Source organism: Acanthochromis polyacanthus, chromosome 20, assembly GCF_021347895.1.
Source record: "Acanthochromis polyacanthus isolate Apoly-LR-REF ecotype Palm Island chromosome 20, KAUST_Apoly_ChrSc, whole genome shotgun sequence".
Lineage (NCBI taxonomy): Eukaryota > Metazoa > Chordata > Actinopteri > Pomacentridae > Acanthochromis > Acanthochromis polyacanthus.
In genome coordinates, this window is record NC_067132.1 from 21,642,877 (window position 1) to 21,660,722 (window position 17,846).

A 17,846-nucleotide genomic window follows, 5' to 3' on the forward strand; every position below is an offset into this window, starting at 1 on the left:
TTGCAGATTTTAACTTGTATTACGCTTTCTTCCTTTAACATTAATAAATACACATTCATTGTCATGGCTTTTGTTGGTACTTATGTGTCAGACGACGGTACTATAGGATTACTATAGAAAGATCTCTTCTGCCTTGAGAATTTCTGTACCGAGCAAATACAAGATCCGACTGATTTATGAGGAAAAATAATAAATAAGTAAAAGCCATTAAGATCCAGTGCTATTCATACAGTATTCAGGCTACAGCCTTGGATAAGACTGCTGTATTGAAAGCTTTGTCTGAACATGTCGAGGACAGCATGAGGGCGTAAACAAACACTTCTCAAACTTCATGAAAAGATCATAAAATACTACAGCTTTTCCTCAAGCAAGGACAGACGTATAGAGACTAAAATGATGTTGTTGTACAGTATGTTGAAGCTTGTATGTCATACATTCATCAACATTTATCTCCTTAGCTGTTCATGCTTGAGCTACAATCCAGCTAAAAGTATGAAGCAGGAGCTTGTTTTTGTGAGCAAAATATTAAGTTTTAGTTTACTGTCACAAAAACTATTGTGTGTGTAAAATCTAACAGCTTTAAATAAAATGTAAAAAAAATCATGTAAATTGATTGTATGTTTTTTATGACAGAGTGAAAATGAAATGGATTCATGTCAACTTCCACAATAACAAATAGTTAAGATAAACAGCATGTAAGTTGGAAAAAAATGGCAGCTGTTCCCCTTTAAGAATGAAGAGAAGTGGATGATTTATCACTTGTTTGCACTTTGTTTTTATTTTTATAAAGCCTGGTTCAAGTGAGCAAACACCTTAAAAAGGACGTAAACATAAAGTTTAGCTTGATTGATACAGTTTATTTTATTCTGATTAGTAACACAATACAAACTACAAGTAGGCAGCCCAACACATACATAAACACAGATACTGAGGAATGAAAAAATATATGTATTTTATAGGAAAAGGTTTAAAGAAATGACAGCTGTAGAGAATGAAAGCTTTAAAAAAGAATGCCTCTTCATTTAAGAACATATTTCTGCATTCTGGAGTAGTCAATCAATATGTGTTACCATTATTAATGCGCAGAGCCTGAGAGTCGAGATTTGAGTAATGTGTGCCATCGAGAAATAAATAAACGTGGAGCCAGTTTGGTAAAACGTAGCAACAGACAGGCGCTCTGCTTTGGGTTTTAATCCAAACCGTATGTTTTTAGATCCCAGTCAGGGAAGCTGAAGTGATTGTTGTGTCCCGTTTGTCTGCAAGGCAAAGCAGATATTACACTACTCTCCTCTGCTTCATACAAAAATCAAACCTGAAGCAGAAATGACGTCATATCAGAAAATATAGACTCACTTTTTTCAAAGAAGGAAACTCAGATTTGCAGAATCGCATTTAAAGCCATCACAGCTGATTCATAAATAACCCTGTGGCAGAAAAGGCATTTTCAGTTAGTCATCACAGCTCAGAAAAATCATCTTTCTACATATATATTAAACAAAAACATCCCAACCATGTGATTTCCCCTCACGTACCTCTGGACGTCTGTGCTGTCTAAAGAAGTGACTGCATGTCTGTGAAGCTGCTGCTGGACCGACACAGCTGCGCTCTTCAAGCCTGCTTTAGACTTTCCAGCTAATAAATAAGACAATTGATGCATTGTTATCATCAGAAAAACAATCAATTGCTCTGGATCTTCAAGTCTGTCAAGAAACAGATGTTCTCATGATGAAAACTCACCATGTTTGATGACCGTCAACACGTGCAGGACGGCAGCCAGTTCAATGAGACTGTTGATGGCCTCTGAGTCCAAAGAGGAGCTGACCTCGGCCAAAAATGACCTAAAAGAAGCAACAAATCATTCAATTAACTCCTAAATATTAACTGGTTTGCTGGGATTTTGCGCAAGTTAAGGAAAGGGGAGGATTTACCTGGTAGTAGCGGGTGATTTGAGGATGACAGACAGCAGAATGCAGGACAAAGGAGGCATGTCCTCCACTGACTCTGGGGTGATCACCTCCTCAGGATGGGTGATCTTCAAAAATAGAAGCACAGCAGCAGATTAAACACATTCATATTACAGTGTGCCGTTAAGGTCATCACTTAGGCCATTCCTATAATTACATTGCTTAAGAATACAGTCAGTGGAGTCCTAAATGTATCAGGAAGCACAGCGTATCAGATCATAACAACCCATATAGGATCTGCATTGAGAACACACTCTGCCAGGTCATACCTTCTGCAGCAAATGTCTCTTCTCCACGATGATGACGGCAAACACGGTGGAGAAGACCCCACTGAGAGGAGCTCTGTCCCAGATTTGTGCCACTTGGAGGAAATCCGTCAGACCACAAACAGCTGACTGACACAGCTAAATGAGGGAGAGACTCAGGGGTGAGCTCGAGAACGAATGAACGCTCCTGTGAAAATGTTTTCAGCTGGACAGTCTGTAATTTACGACTGTTACGGGTTCATTTACAGGAAAACAAACCTAGTACTGTTTAATACCAGCGAGAATCAGCCCTGAAATTGAAGAATAAATCCATAAAACTTCAGATGAAGAATGTTGATGTAACCTGTTTTCCTTCCTCTGGATCCTTTCTGAGGCGGCGAGCCAGGAGCTCTATAATCTTCTGGAAAATGTTGGCCACCACACCCAAAATGACAGTGACTGCATCCTCCTGATTCTCCTGATCTTTGTTGTTGTCCTCAGGCACATAGCTGTTTGCCACCTCCTTCAAAAACGGCAGCACCGCAGGAATACACAGGTAGCCCGCCTCTGAAAGCACAAAGGAGAACAACTTCTGTAAAGGGTCTAATTCTGGTAAAGCAGCATGAGGCCACAGACCGTTTTTAAGTGAAAAAAGTTGAGCTTCTGTTAAAAATCTAAGTCTTATTTAACTTTTTTTATACCACATTCTCTTTTTAAAATGAAACTGGGTCTTCAAAATACTCACCAGAGAGGAGGATGAGTGAGCACAGGTGGAGGATTTGACCCTTGAACGTCTCGTCTCCCAAACCCACGAGCAAAACGTCGCTGCACACCGTCAGGAAGCTCTGGTAAAATGCATAAACAGCTTGATGAGGGAAAAACATTTCACACTCAAAAATCAACCACAACAACCAGAGATTGCACCCAGACTTGAGGGAAATGCATTTTAGCGTTGTGTTCACTTCCGCCGGTAGCTGTCGGCGTGCACAACCTGCCCACGGTCTCCCACCACGGCATAAATAACAGGAGCACTCAAACAGATCACGCAGGGTTACTTTCGATATCTGACTGCAGCAGCCATGTGGTGACGGGCTGAGAATAATGGCACAAATGAGAAATAAGCCCCCTTATTTTAACACGGCAGCGTGAGCAGGAGGAGACACGTACAGAGTGTGCGTGGAGTGGAGCGGAGCAATCCATGAGGAGTCTAAATTTACCGAGCAGAACTGAAAGTCCTGGAAGCAGGAGGCAAACAGGCTCCACAAAACCTAATGTTCTGGATAACAATGTACGTAACTTTGTGTTTTCATCTCTACTGCCTCGGTGCAGGCTATTTGCTGGGGTGAAAATGAAGAAGATAAAAAATCTAAAGTGGTATTTTATGAACAAGGAGATATGGTTTAATTTGCATGTTGATAAATCTGTACAATTCACATTCTGCAAAGATGTTTTAGGACATACAGCATGACACAGCTGTCCGTCCATACTGTTCAGATCTCACCTCTGAGCAGCTGCATGGTTGTGTTTGATATCAGAAAGCTTCAAAATGTCCTTCACTGAGAGCTAATGGGCGTGTATTTAAAGTGACGGGCCATGTGTTGGTCTGATTATGTGGCGAACGACTTAATCACCAAATAAAACTCACTTTTATAAACACCTGCAACAGATTTTCTCGTGAAAAAGAACCCAATATGTCAACCTAAATCACACATTAGGGCTGCAGTGACAGAGTGTCGCTTCTCTTAACGGAGTCGCACACATTTTCTCTTCTTGGTCAAATGAAACGCTTGTGTTGCATAATAGGCATCATTTCCCAAACTGTAGAAATCTGGCAAAGGTTTAATAATAATTCTTCCGAGTCTAAAGTCTCCTGCTGAAAACTGGAGCTTGCTGTTGGAAGCTATATATTCTGCAGAGTTCACCTCAGCTATCTGTGCGGCCAGTGGCGGCGAATTCTCCGAATCCTCGCTGTCATCTTCGGTTTGTTTCGCCAGAAAGGGCAGCACCCTGTCAGCTACCCACGCCGCCACGTGCTCCAGAGAGAGCAGGTAGTCTCGGCCTTCTGACGACTGTGGAAGAGATAAAAATGTATTGAAAATTTCACTTTTTTTTCTTTTTTTTTTAAAGAGGGAAGAAGCAGGCTGCTGGCCAGAAAGTAACTGGCTAACAAATCTGAGTCATCTGGGAAAACGTGTGAAAAAATAAAAAAAGTTAGCCGTCCTTCCTTCCACAACGCCTACTCTAGGCTTGCAACTAATAATTATTTTCATTATTTATTAATCTGCCAATTATTTTTTTTTAAATTATTTTATTATTAATCAAGTAAAATTGTGAAAAATGTCTCTTAACTTGCAGTATTCAGTTTACAATCATAAAGAAATGCACATTGTTCTGTACATGTTTCTGCTTGAAGTGATTAATCAGTTAACAAAAGCTGACGTTTAGATTTCTGTCAATGTAGCAACTGTTTCAGCAAAAAATGATTTCATATTTAAAAAAACAGGAAAAACAGTACACTAAGAGCCAAGATCATAAACAACCAACAACTGTATATACAGTCATGGATGAAGGTATTAGTACCAAAATATTGAGTTGAGGGCCCCAACAACTTTGCTCATTTTTTGAGTTTTGTGCAAAATTATGTCAATTTTGGCATTTTTCTTCTGCTTTTTTGTGTTTTTCCAGCGCACATCAAGGAAATAAACACATGTATAGCAAAAACATTTGTAATTGTAACAATTTCTGGGAGAAATGGTGCATTTTCTGGAATAATTCCAGGGGTGTCAATGCTTTCGTCCATGACTATGTACAGTTGTGAGCATACCAAATCTATAAGTACACGAGAACATGCAATAACAAAGACAAAATTTGGTGCAAACTAAATGTAGAGACTCACGATATGTTGCAGATGTGCACCAAGACGACCGTGGTAAGTAAAGGCCTTCAGTGCAGTCTCCATGCTGGGACAGTGAGGATCATCTGTGGTGGAGCTCAGATGACTATACAGCACGGACTGATGAGAGAAATATCACAGAAAACACACTCAAAGCATCACTTTATTGCAGGCATAAATTATTTAGGTCAATATATTAAAGCAGGGATATGTGGATTAATAGGATCTCTATTAAAATGTAATATTGAATGTCATCCAAAATACCTTCCAGTTCCCCAGATTTGTATGAAGCTGCTTCAGTGGTTTGTCCCCCAGAGCCAGGACTTTCTCCCGTGTCGAAGCATGACTGAAAAGATATTCCATGTAAGCCAACGCCAGCTCTGGCTTGGCCTCCACCGTCTCCTGGATACGCACCTTTCGACTGGCAGTCGCCTTGTCCTGAAGTTGACAGGAAGAAATGTTTACATAGAGACGCGTGTCTTGTATTAAATCATTTCTTCTTGTGTTTTATGAACCAAATGATACATTTTCAGCCCTTTAAATCCAAGTCTGAGCTGTTTAAAGTTGTGCTCACTGACCGCTTGTTTGGGCAGAGACTCGCTGAGCCAGTCAGCGATGAGTTCGAGGACGTCAGCAGCCTGACCCCAGCTGCAGATGCAGTCTAACAGCTGGCCGTACTGCGCTGAAGAAGCTCCTGAATCCATCTTCCTCAGTCTAGACAGGACTCCACAGCTAAGAACGAGAAAGCAAGACAAGGGAGACAGCTCAGACAGGATGAAGTCAGCAAGAGAGAAAGCTGCTACAGAAAAAAGGAAGGGGAGGAAGAGAGACAAGGAGACGCACTGCTGCTCACCTGAACGTTGGAACTGAAGCTGGTGGCATGAATGAAGCCAGGTGTATAAGGGGGACAGTACATCGCTCATCCTGGGAAACAAATCGAGAACGTTTTACTTTAACGCTTATTCAGGACAGTGAAAATGCAAACAAATACAACAGACTGCAGTCGTTGTACCTCAAAGGCCTGAAAATATTTGGCCATGACACTCCCAAACTTGGCATAAGTGTACTTCTGAGCCTCATCATTTTGTTTCAGGGCCTTCTGGACACTCCTCCACAGGATGACCACGACCTCCAGCAAGCTGGACGCGACAGCCATGTCCTTCCCCAGCAACGGCGGTACAGCCTGCTGAAAGCAAAACTTACTTCAAATCTCCTTGAACACAGACACACTGTCTGCACAGTCTGAAGGCACGTATCAGCATAATTTTACTTTTTATCTAATTAGGCTGAGATACAGTTGGGGTTTAGACTGACAGCTAAATTAAAAATCCCAGAACTGAATCACTGTTGATCTGCATGATAAAACATATGAAATGATGAGAAGATCACTGATTAGGAGAAGCACTGGATTCACTTTTTACTTATTTTGAAATCAAGATTAGGCGGTCTGCTAAATTTTGGAGTCTATTTATTACATTACATATTATATCAGAAATCCAGCTGCAACCCAGTCAGTGTAAGTCCATTTATTTGCTCTCGAGTGCAGCTTTACGCACAGTTTCAACCTGTGTAGATACTATCATTACAGCCACTGTAGTCTATATTATGCACACTAGTTTAGCACTGCTGTAAACTACACTTTAAATAATATACATATGGTTACTTTAATACATTGCTGACTTATTTGTTTAAGATAAATGGCTGAGCTGCTTTACTTTCTTTTTTATTTTACAGGTTTATCTAATAAAGTTGCCACTAAGTCAAAGTATAAACATCAGATAATGCACACGAAACTGTTACTTATTTAAACCGACAATTCAGAAAAGCTGGTTATAGTATATAATGACAAAATGAACCTAATCCATCAGATAATGCAGTTTTCAATCTCATCATAGTTCAAGGAGCATGGGAGGATTTCTCAAAGTCTAGACTTGAAGCTAAATTCATTTTACACTCAATTAACCCCGTTTCAAGAGCAACAAAACATGCACACGTGCTCGTAAACTCTGTTAGTCTAAGTGTTTCCTCCTGTACCATGCTGTTCTCCTTGTTGCTGTCATTAATGTCCGTCTGGTCACAGTCAACCTGGATGCAGCGGTTCAGAACACGCCGAATAGCAAACATCAGCTTTACTGGAAGACAAGACAAAACAATACTTGCACATCATATTTTAAAAAACAACAACACTAAAACAGCACAAATGTAACTGAATAAATCATTTAATTGCTGGCCAGTCACTGTGCATGTACTTATGTTAGTGGGTGCAGTATGCTTGTGAGCATACTGGTAGAACTTCCTGGCAGCCATGGGGTTCATCTGGATGAGAGTGATGCACCGACAGCACCACTCCTTCTCCGGCTCATTGACAGGGAAGAAGGACTTGAAGAGCAGGTCGACGATACGCTTCGAAACTGATTGTGAATCGATAGCCAGGCGGGCCAGCAGGTGGTCCATGTTGCAGACATCCCAGAACTACAGCGTAGTACATGTAGAGGAAAAACAAGGAGAAAAGCATTCACTCTGTTCACCTGCAACAGCAAGCATCTCTACCACAAGACTGTGTCGCAGTGAAATTTAGTCAAATTGCACCGAGTTGTGCATCAGACATAAAAATGCATCTTTCTATTGCTCCATTGTATGTTAGATATCCTCAGAATTCAAAGCACATTTGGAAAGCTTCATGAAATAAAGGCCTGTTTTAAAGGTGGAAAAAAGCAAAAAGAAAACTTACAGTACCTTGGCAGCACGAACTGCTTTGACCTTGATAAGCATGTCAAGGAAAGCTGTGCGGACTTTCTCAGAGTTGTCATGGAGGCTGTACTTGAGAGTAGGCAGGAGTTTTTCCAGCACTGGATGGCTGAGAGCGTTGTCCAGGACAATAGTCAGACACTGGGGAAACAAATCCACAAACCACAAGTCATTAAATGTCTTGTCCAGCAGTCTTGCCAATTCTGTCTGCAGCACCAGTAATGCTCACATTTCTCCATGACAAAACCTTTGGACAAGAATGCCTTGTTATTGCTATTCAGCATACAAATACAGTGCCAGGATGTTAAGACAATACACATCAGGAACAGAGAGAAGCCAGATTCTCCACCTTGAAGACTGAGCAGCGAACATCTGCAGAGCTGCTGTCGGACGCCAGCTCCATCACCAGCTTCTTCAGGAAGTCTGTGATGATTGTGGGAGGGAGGAGCTCCCAGCACTTAGCCAGGATCTTACAGACGCCCAGGGTGGCATTGGAGCGCACAGTAGGGTGGGGGTCATCAAGGAGGCCCTGAGGATGAGACCGGTGGTTGTGATTTTGGCACTGAGGTAAACGATATTTGATGTTTACCGGATCACAAAATTTACCAACAATATACAGTCAGTGTCCTCCCAACGAAAAGCAGTCGAACGGTTTGAAGGCTACGTACCATTGCTGTGTCCAGCTGTTTTTGAATGCTCTCATCTATGCTCTCGTTGCTTTGATCCGGGTCATGGATTGGGAAGGCCTCAGTAAAAAGCAACGTGGCATTTGCACGCACCTCAAAGTTTGGAGCCTAAAGAAATCAACCAGAAACACATCAGACTTTAGAATAAAATACTAAAACACTCGTATGAAGGTGGCAACAATGTATGCGTACACTGAGAGCTTTCCACAGAATGGGCCTGTAGAGATTATACAGCATCTTGTCCACGCTTTTACAGCCCGCCCTCGTGTGGAAATAACTCACGATCTACATGAGAGCAATGAGATCAGAGAATAAATACACACATACACAGCATTATATGCATATGAGGACCCCAAAAATATATTCATATCCAGCTAAAATTCTACAATTTACAGTCTACCTGTCGGACTTTGGCATAGACAGGAGATGCTCTCCGAAGGAAGACCGCATTCTGCATAAAATCCTGAATGCATGAGCTCTCCATATTCTCCAGGAAGTCTCCACCAGCCTTCTTCCATGCTCTGAAGTAGATCTCCGCAATATGAGTAGTCATTGTCCTGAACAAAAAGGTTTAACAGTAAACGACAGGAACATAAAACTAAAAGGTGCAAATTACAGCAAAGCAGGCTTCTTACTTGCTGTAAAACTGCAGCTGATTTTTGATGGTGCCATGAATAACCCAGATGAAGTCGACGTTCCAGCTGAAAAGAAACACCAGGAATCGCTTTCCCTGTGACAACACACACGTCATTAGGCTGACAGCTCAAGGACAAAGCACAGTAGTAATTAGAAAAGTGAATCACAAACACACACACACACAGCTGCTAAGTATCACTCGACTCACATCATCATTTCTAATGTAAGTAGGACGCTGAAAGCACTGGAGCAACAAGTTGATTATTGGCTTGTTGTCTTCTGAAGTGTAGTCCAGACTCAAAAGCACATCATGAAGACTCCACACTCTCTGGATCTCAGCACCCTGACAAGAAACACAGAAAGGAAGTAGTGTGGATAAATCCTATCTGGGCTCTAATCCTGTGTTTTCTAAAGGTTATCACTCATCAGCAGACAGTTATGAGACATACTGATCCCATCTGCTTTATTCCATCTGTGAACACACCCTCCTCCAAATGAAAACTGAACACTGACACATAACTGAGGGGATATACTGACGGGTTTCTTCAAAGTGAAGCACTTCTGCAGAGACTTAAGGAAAGCAGTGCGGCCAAACTTTTCTCTCTCCTGCAGCCCTTTCTTCCACCAGGCCTCACACAGACTGTGGATGTGGCGCTGCAGAGGTGCTTCTGATACAGGAAGAGACTCCAGAACATCTAACGGAGAGAAACAAATCAGGTTTGTTAAAGAGAAACACCAAAATTTACTTGAAAAATATATTTTTTTAAATTCCTGTTTAGTACAATATACAATCAGAGATATCCAGGTTATGATTATAGGAGTTGTAGGCAGCACTAGAAATATTTGGCCTTGTTTTAATTTACCTGGGGCATGGCGTTCATTCATGTTTTAAAATTAATATTTTATGTAGAAAGACTGATGGATGAATCGATCATTTGTTTTAGCTGCAAGTCGTCCTGTTTTTTTAGGACATGAGTTGTAGGTGTACCACTGAGTGATTCTGATGGTGTTATTTGGCTTCTGTGTGTCTTAATTTATATCAAGGACCTTAATATTTGATCATGATGGTATAAATGTGGTAGTATGCACATGCTGTTTGTTTTTATCTGGGTTGAAAGGAGGTTTCTTTATTGAGAAAAAATTTCCTTGTGCAATAGTTACGTATGTATCTCTGTTTCAGCAAAAAGCTGTCATTCCTAATTTAATAGAAAAAAACTCTCACCACTAAGCCTGCTGGCAGTCTCCAGAAGGGCACTGTATGCGTCTCCATCTTCTAAAGCCTTTAGAGACACTATGGACACTAGTGTCACACCATCCACCACAGCCATGGCATGTTTCTAAAGGACAGGTTAATGGTTAGAAGTTTGCAAAAATGCAGGTAAAGGTCATAGGAGAAAACAATTATGTGATTTGTGATTCATGCATAGTTTGTGTGATTTAATCCTATGGCCTCTAAATTACAAAACAATCTGAAAGCAGCTGGCATCACAAAATTCAAGTATGACCTAGTTCATTCATTCTAAAACTATATAAATTCTTTTTTTTTTTTTTTTTAAAGAAAACTAGAGAGAAAGTTGTACATAAACTGATAAACTCACAGGGTCTGCTGCTGGCTGCTCCTGCATGCCCTCATCTCCACCCTCCTCCCAGCGCTCTGGAGGTAACTCCAGCAGGACGTCCTGAAGCAGCGACGCCAGTCTCCCCCACAGGGCCTCTCTCTGGTCTCTGGCCATCTCCTGCACCACCTCCTCCACATCGAAGGGCTCAGTTTTGTCCTTCTGCTCAGCAATACAGACAGGAGGACACAGCTTCAGATAAAACTCAAGTCATTGCATTCAGTCCTAAACACCACAGAAACACACTATCCAAACATATAGTTGCTCTGGACTTGGCTTTCACCACTACTGTGAAGAAAGTTGGAGTTATTTTTGACAAGGGTTTTTTCTTTAACACACAAATTAACAAGTCTCTAGGAAGGCGCGATTTCACCTGCACAATATTGTCCAAATTAAGAGCATCCTGTCTCGGTGTAATGCTTAAAAAAACACAGTCCATGCTTTTGTTAGTTTTAAGGCTTGATTATTGGAATTTCTTATTATCTGGATGCACCAATAACTCTGTGCGAAACCTCCACTTGATCCAAAATGCAGCACCGAGTGTACCAACAGGAACAAGAAAAGAAAAGAACTTCATGTGCCTTTCATACTAGTTTCTCTTCATTGGCTCCGTCTTAAATCAGGAATAGAATTTAAAAATTTTTCTCCCTACAAACAAAGTACTCACTCACCGAGATCCTATCATAATTCCTGCTACAATATTTTTTCAATTTAATGCTTCGCTCTCACAGTGCAGGTTTACTTGTGATTCCTAGAGTTTACAAAAGTGAAATGAAAGGCAGAGTCTTTTGCTATCAAGTTCTCAGCTTGGGTTTACGAGGGAGACATCCTCTTCTTCTAAGATAAAGTCTACAACTTTACTTTTTGGTAAAGCTTATAGCTGGGGGTGGCTCAGATGACCCTCAAGTATTCTTTAATCATATGGGCCTAAGCTGCTGAGAGACCTCCTATGATCCACAGGATTCAGAGCTGCTGGTTTCTGACAGCAGAAGGACTGTTTTCTTTTACTGATATTTACTAGGAGTTTACTGATATGACATATGTTACAATTACAATGCAATACAGTAAGTGGGTATTTTGCATTGTTAGAGAAACAAAGGGGATAATACAAACATTTAAGAAATATCAGTAGAAAAAAATATACCTAAAAACATAAATAATTACAGAGTTACATAAGTAGTAAGAGTCTGTGCCTGAAAAGGGCATTTTCAGTTCTAGTATGAGGTGAGTGACAGAAGATATATCAGCCCAAATGTTTTTCTTTTTCTTTTTTTTACAACTTGACAAATTCTGAACAAGTAATGAAATCTTTTCCAATGTGGCTCTAGTAACATTTTCTTCTTTTGCAACTATTTTAAACAATACAAAAGTGAACAGAGAAACTGTATAATCTGCAGAAACTGTCAGATATAATGGAATTTAAGACTTAAGCTTATTTCAAATGTTTAAGACTTGACTTCAACATGTTCCTGCACTAGTTAGCATTTCAGTTTTTGCATTACGAAGTACACGGTTTTAAAGCAGAAAATGCTAAAACTACTACAGTAAGTATACCGGCCCTGCAGTGTTAAAGTATTACGTTTCAGAGTGTTGAATATATGGATTAAATATACACTTAATACTCAACTATCTAGGTGACTCCTGCTGGCTCTAAAAGTTTGCTGTCATTATAGCATCGTTAGCATGATGGTAAATACAGTCGGCTACTTACATGAAGCTGAATGAACCGAAGGAAGTCTTCCACATTTTCTTTACAGACAGCTTCTAAAAACGCCTCCCGCTTGGACATTATTTCGGTTTCCCAAGCGATATGATGCGACGAGAACCTGCCGAAAACAGAGTAATGTTAGCGGTAAAATGAAGCTAACAGAGCTGAGGAACGTTGCTGTGACAGAACCAAAACAAACATGGCAGTGCGTTTGCTGTTAGCGTCAGAAGTATTATTTGTGAACATTAATCCCACTCTGACGGTTGGTTGTGTCTCTATTTTAACTGCTAGCCATGAAAATAGCAAATATGAAGCATTTATGTCATTTGTTACCTTTCTGTTGACGATTTTATGAGGCAGCGGCTATGAAGTGACAGCCAAACATAAGAACAGCAACCCGCGCAAATTTGGATCAAGTCACGTCAGTACGTCCTAACGTCGTACGTATACTTGTGGCGCTGACGCAAACTTGTCGTTTCCTCGTTCTGCCACTCGATGGCGACAAAATACTGCAAATGTTCCGTCTTTCTGCGAAACTCAAAGATTTTCACTGTTTGCTTTAGTTGTACATGTGATTTTATTCATTCTGTGTAAGATCTTCTTTATCCACAGAGTGTGCTTTATCGATTACACCCCAAAGCTCAAGATAAATCATGCTGGAAGATCGAATACCAACTCACACACAGTATATAACACACTTATAACCACAAAATCAATTTTTGGACTAATATCTTTAAACAAAAACCAACAAAACCAAACAAAAACGAAGCATGACAACCTTCACAAGAGAAACCATTTATTCAAAAGCCATGAGGCATCATTCAAGATAATAACATTAAGAAGGCAAAAAAATTGACATGTTGGGTTTTTAAGGCACAGGATAGATTACAAGTATTTATTAAAAGCTCCAACAAACAGTTATAACCGCATTGCAAAACATATACAAGCATGACACAGATGCATCATCTTAGCAACAGATTCTAGCAGCCCTGCTCGTAAAAATGCAATAATTGTTGGCTCTGCTCATACTTTGCAGTTCGCTCAACTCGCGTTTTGGTTTGAGAACAATCAAACCCATATTCAAGTATCCTTTGCAGTGTTCATATTGTACAGCACTTGTTCATAGCCCTAAAATGTCCACAGGTCTGCATTATCTCAGAACAAACAATATTGCACAATCTCTTATCATATACAGAGCAATCACTTTATTCCTTGCATAATGTGCATTCCACGTTTGTAATCAAGCATAAAGAACAACAGGAGGTAAACAATCAAATAACACTGCATAACAGAAACAAACAAAAACAAAACACCAAAGTCGAGACTGCTACTTAAGCCTACTTTCGTGATTGTATCTGTTCCTTTGGTACGAGGTTTTCTCAGACATTAAACAACCTGGACGGAAAGTGGTAAGAATTGTGACAGATTTTAATAGAAAGTATAATGCCATGAAAACCCCTGCAAGTTCTTGTAACTATACATCTGCAATATTTACACAAAACACTGAAAAGAGAGACAAGGCAGTTTGTGTGTCTCGATGCATTGCAATATGTTACAGTATCTTCCAATCTTCAACATGAAATAATAACAGGAAATGCTTGAAAACCTTCTTACATGCTGAAATTATTCCTGTAAACTACATGAAAAATATGAATACAACTGAATGCTGTGCCCTTTAACAAGATGACTATTTTACAGCAGAGAGGTGAGAGGGGGTTTCACTACGTGAGGAGGGGGTCTTGGATTCTTCTTATGCCTTGTGACGACAGACCATCTTCACTCAGATCATACCTGCAAGAGAAAAATACAAAATTATATAATAAAGAAGTAAAATAAACAGTATATTATTTCATGAAATCAGTAAATATTGCACAGGGTGAAGATGAAATAAGTTTACCATTGTGTGCATCCTCTTGATATATCATCCCCACCTAAATCTACCAGCACCTGCAATTTTAGACAAAGAAAGAGAAGCTTTTAGAACTTAGAGTACTTAGAATTGGCTCTAATGCTGCGAAAATTGCACAACAGGAGCCAGAAGCAAACACCAGCAGGGGTTACCTTTCCCAAAAGCCCTTTGTGTTTGGACAAAATACTCCCTCCGTTCTTCACTGCTACATCCAAAGTTCTTCTGTGGAGCTCCACCATAGAGACACTAAACTCAAACCTGCACACACACAATAAAAAAAACCAACACATTTTATGACAGTAATAATTAAGCAAATTAAAATTCTTAATTTGATTGAGCCTTTCCACATATGCTCCTCACATACTAAGCATCCTTTATGCTTCACCTGTGAGTAGTTTGTTGAAAATCCACTCACACGGGTTTCTAAACATTAACTGCCATGGTACTAAATCTGAACAAATCGCTGGCAAGCTCCCCTCTAGAGTCTTTAGACGGCGGTTAATCAAGACATCAGGACTATGACAGCAGGAGCTGACTGATGTTATTGGGTTTGATGTTTAATCCCAGAGCTCTGTAACTCAACTGCAAACAAAAACGTCTGGCAACACAAAGAAACTGGAGCGGATGATGGATCCACACTGAAAACACTTGATAGAAATCTGAGCCAAGAGGGGTTCCTGCAAACATTACAACAGGAGATAATTTTAAAGTTGGAAAATAAAGTATTCCACAACTGCACCCTTGTTGGGATCTAACGTCTAAACTCTGGTCCAAGAACTGCAACAAAACTGGCCATAAAAACATAGCCAGCTGCAAGTTAAAATTCAAAACAAGAGGCATCTGTAAACCTGTAAAATTTTGACGACTGCACACAAATGAAGACAAACAATCACTTTTAAATTACAGAAATCCAACTTGTAGACGAGTGTTTGCGTCTAAACCTACGTCTGATCATAAACAGGGTTAAGGGTCCTCTTCATTGTGCTCGTCTTCCTCCTCCCCGTCCGGCTCTTGTCAGGCAGCAAATAGAGGCGTATGAAGGGATCAGAGCCATCTTTGGTGAAGGCTATCAAGTTACTGAGGACACACAGGACAAAACTGTTGCACTCACATGTTTCCAGGCACATGGTGTTTGGTTTTATGGTGCCTATTCATGCTCAAGTATTTACAGAGAAGGCAAAGTGATTTAAATTCTAAGGAATCAGTCCCAATAAATCACAATTAATGAAGGAGAGAGGAGAAAAAGCAAGGGCAAATGTGTGCAAAGGAAGTCCTTCAAGCAGACTTCAAAACATCTTCCACTGCAATAATAAATTTAGTGTTTTGTGGCAGTTCTGGACTCACCGGCAGGCGTGCACCACCACAATGAGCTTGTTCCTCTGGGAGCTGTGTCGAATGGTCAGCTGGACCTCACCCAGGGGGTACTGGCTGGGGGCCGAGCCGCTATTAACACACCAAAGTCAGTCAGTGTCATTCCCAGACGCTGCAGCTGAATTTACACGGCACACGTACACATGTGAGCAGGAATAGATGGATCACTTGACAGGCAGGCCAAAAAAATGGTTATGAGGATGAATGGGCAAAATCCAGATGGCAAATGCAGAATGTAAACACAGGACAACAATAAGAGGAGCTGGAAAAGACGTTAGGAAATGAAGAGCGAAATGAAGCAGAAAACAAAAGAACATGTCATAAATTCCACTTACTTCTGCAACTGTCGAAGTCTTTGCTGGAGCTCCAAGGTGGCAAACGGCAGCGAGATATCCGAGGCCAGGCTGGGCGTGGACTCCTTGTGAGGCAGGTGTTTCTGGGAGCTGGACATGCAGGTGCTCAGGTTGGAGGTGCTGCGGCGAGGACTGGCTGAGTACGGCTCGCCATCCCTGTGCTGGAGGGTGAGCGTGGAAGCGTCTATCGGCGGCGGAGGTGTGGGTGGCGACAGCAGGGAATCTGAGAACGACGGTCTCGGGGAAGGGGCGGCGGCCGGCTGCGGCACACTGGACTTCCTGACCTGGACGGACGAAGGCTGGTCTGAGGAAACCTGCTTCTCCAAGGACAGGATCTACAGAGAGACACGGGGACTTTACTGAGAATGATCTGCAATAAGGCAAGCTAAGTGCTGCAATAAACCACTTCTGGAAGGATTTTTGTCATCTAATTTCTTGTCAGAGGACTGTAACTTGAGCAAGCAGGCTGGCACACCTTCCTCAGCTTAAAATAAGTTTATTATTACTTAGATCGACACAAACAATCCTTTTTGTGTTACAAATAGATCTGACTACTTGGTTTTAATACCGCTGATGTATTTTTGCGGCTGTGCTTACAGCAACTCTGTGTTTAAGGTCTCCATTTTGTGCTTCTACAGTGGTTGTAAATATGTCTCTGAGGCTGTAAAGTCGTTCCCTTTAAGAATATCTGTTATGAATCTTGTTATGTCGGTTGTGTTCCAATATAGAAAAGCAATTTCACAGAAGGTCAATATTTAGATACAGCTGCATTCATTTTTTTTATTCGATCAGCTGTGATTCAATACAAGATAATGCATTTAGTTACGGTGTCATGAAGGGCAATGTAATTTACTTTTTGCAGCGCCTGGTGTCTTCAGGCAGTTACTGAGAAAAATATCCCCATTAGGTTTATGCAGAGCAACTTTTGCTCCGGTTTGAACTCTGAGATATACAACCGTGATGCTAAATGTTTGCTAAACTCCTCCACCTCCATTAAGATCAACTGTGGAAACATAGTGAAGGTTTTCTTCTGCAGGGGAGAATTTCTGGTTGCCCCTCAAAGAGATTTCAGCTGGGGCAAAAAGGAAAAGAAACAAAAAATTACCCAGGTTTGTTGATTTGGGTTTCATTTTACCAAAACACAACAGGCCTTTTTGTTCATTAAAGAGTCAGAAAATAACTGGAAAATGCTGAGTTATCTGTAAAATAAGGTAACACAGACTCCTTAGCTTTACTGTGCACAGGCTGAACATGCTGACTCTGAGCGGTCATCCCCAAAGGCACATTCTGAGTGAGGAAAAGACCTGATAGCTTAGCAACCGCAACCATTTGATCTGATAGGAAGAATAAAACCACTGCATGGAAAGAGTTAGAATGTTAGTGTCTTTTAAAGCCTTTACACAATCTAAAGTACAAAGCACATACATGTACACAGCAAAGTAATCAGTGTGTTGAGCATCTTAAAGTAAAACCAGCAATTAGCATGTCCAGCTAAATAGCTTACAATTAAACTAGGGCAGTATTAAGCATTATTTGCTAGGTTAAAGGACGCACTGTTTACCAACATTAACTAACTCCACACTGATTTGAAGGTTCACCTGTTACATTAAAAACAGCCCATTAAAGACAAATGCTGCCAGTGTTCTGTGTTTCCCCACCGTGTGAGAGCCAGGCTTTCAGGGCAGTGAGGCGGTTGTTCCTAATTGGATTGCGAGGA

General features: G+C 40.8%; 2 protein-coding genes across 4 annotated transcripts in view; both read right to left on the reverse strand.

Annotated features, from left to right (window-relative positions):
- Positions 1 to 836: 836 nt before the first annotated feature.
- On the reverse strand, positions 837 to 12,918 carry ncapg2 (non-SMC condensin II complex, subunit G2). 2 transcript variants are annotated; one of them, XM_022215305.2, is made up of 28 exons: positions 12,830 to 12,918; positions 12,500 to 12,614; positions 10,771 to 10,950; positions 10,395 to 10,509; positions 9,710 to 9,867; positions 9,381 to 9,515; positions 9,172 to 9,266; positions 8,937 to 9,093; positions 8,729 to 8,821; positions 8,519 to 8,644; positions 8,200 to 8,379; positions 7,839 to 7,991; positions 7,352 to 7,574; positions 7,137 to 7,234; positions 6,115 to 6,285; positions 5,956 to 6,026; positions 5,681 to 5,834; positions 5,367 to 5,540; positions 5,106 to 5,222; positions 4,132 to 4,278; positions 2,955 to 3,054; positions 2,574 to 2,776; positions 2,234 to 2,368; positions 1,929 to 2,032; positions 1,738 to 1,838; positions 1,533 to 1,632; positions 1,354 to 1,424; positions 837 to 1,256 (listed from the first exon to the last, which is right to left on the reverse strand). In XM_022215305.2, exons 2-27 carry the CDS (start codon positions 12,575 to 12,577, stop codon positions 1,373 to 1,375), a joined length of 3,420 nt encoding a protein of 1,139 aa, XP_022070997.2. In that variant the 5' UTR covers positions 12,578 to 12,614; positions 12,830 to 12,918; the 3' UTR covers positions 837 to 1,256; positions 1,354 to 1,372. The 2 variants fall into 2 exon arrangements, with proteins under 2 accessions (XP_022070997.2, XP_022070996.2); XM_022215304.2 differs by having other exon boundaries at positions 6,115 to 6,288.
- Positions 12,919 to 13,275: 357 nt separating this feature from the next.
- esyt2b (extended synaptotagmin-like protein 2b) overlaps positions 13,276 to 17,846 on the reverse strand; it is a 37,653-nt gene continuing 33,082 nt past the window's right edge. For both annotated transcript variants that reach the window (XM_022215300.2, XM_022215299.2), the window contains 6 exons: positions 16,112 to 16,464; positions 15,750 to 15,848; positions 15,351 to 15,482; positions 14,558 to 14,663; positions 14,394 to 14,443; positions 13,276 to 14,287 (listed from right to left, as the gene is read on the reverse strand). In XM_022215300.2, the coding sequence (XP_022070992.1) occupies positions 14,218 to 14,287; positions 14,394 to 14,443; positions 14,558 to 14,663; positions 15,351 to 15,482; positions 15,750 to 15,848; positions 16,112 to 16,464 (810 nt within the window). In that variant the 3' untranslated portion in view covers positions 13,276 to 14,217. The remainder of the gene's footprint in view (positions 14,288 to 14,393; positions 14,444 to 14,557; positions 14,664 to 15,350; positions 15,483 to 15,749; positions 15,849 to 16,111; positions 16,465 to 17,846) is intronic.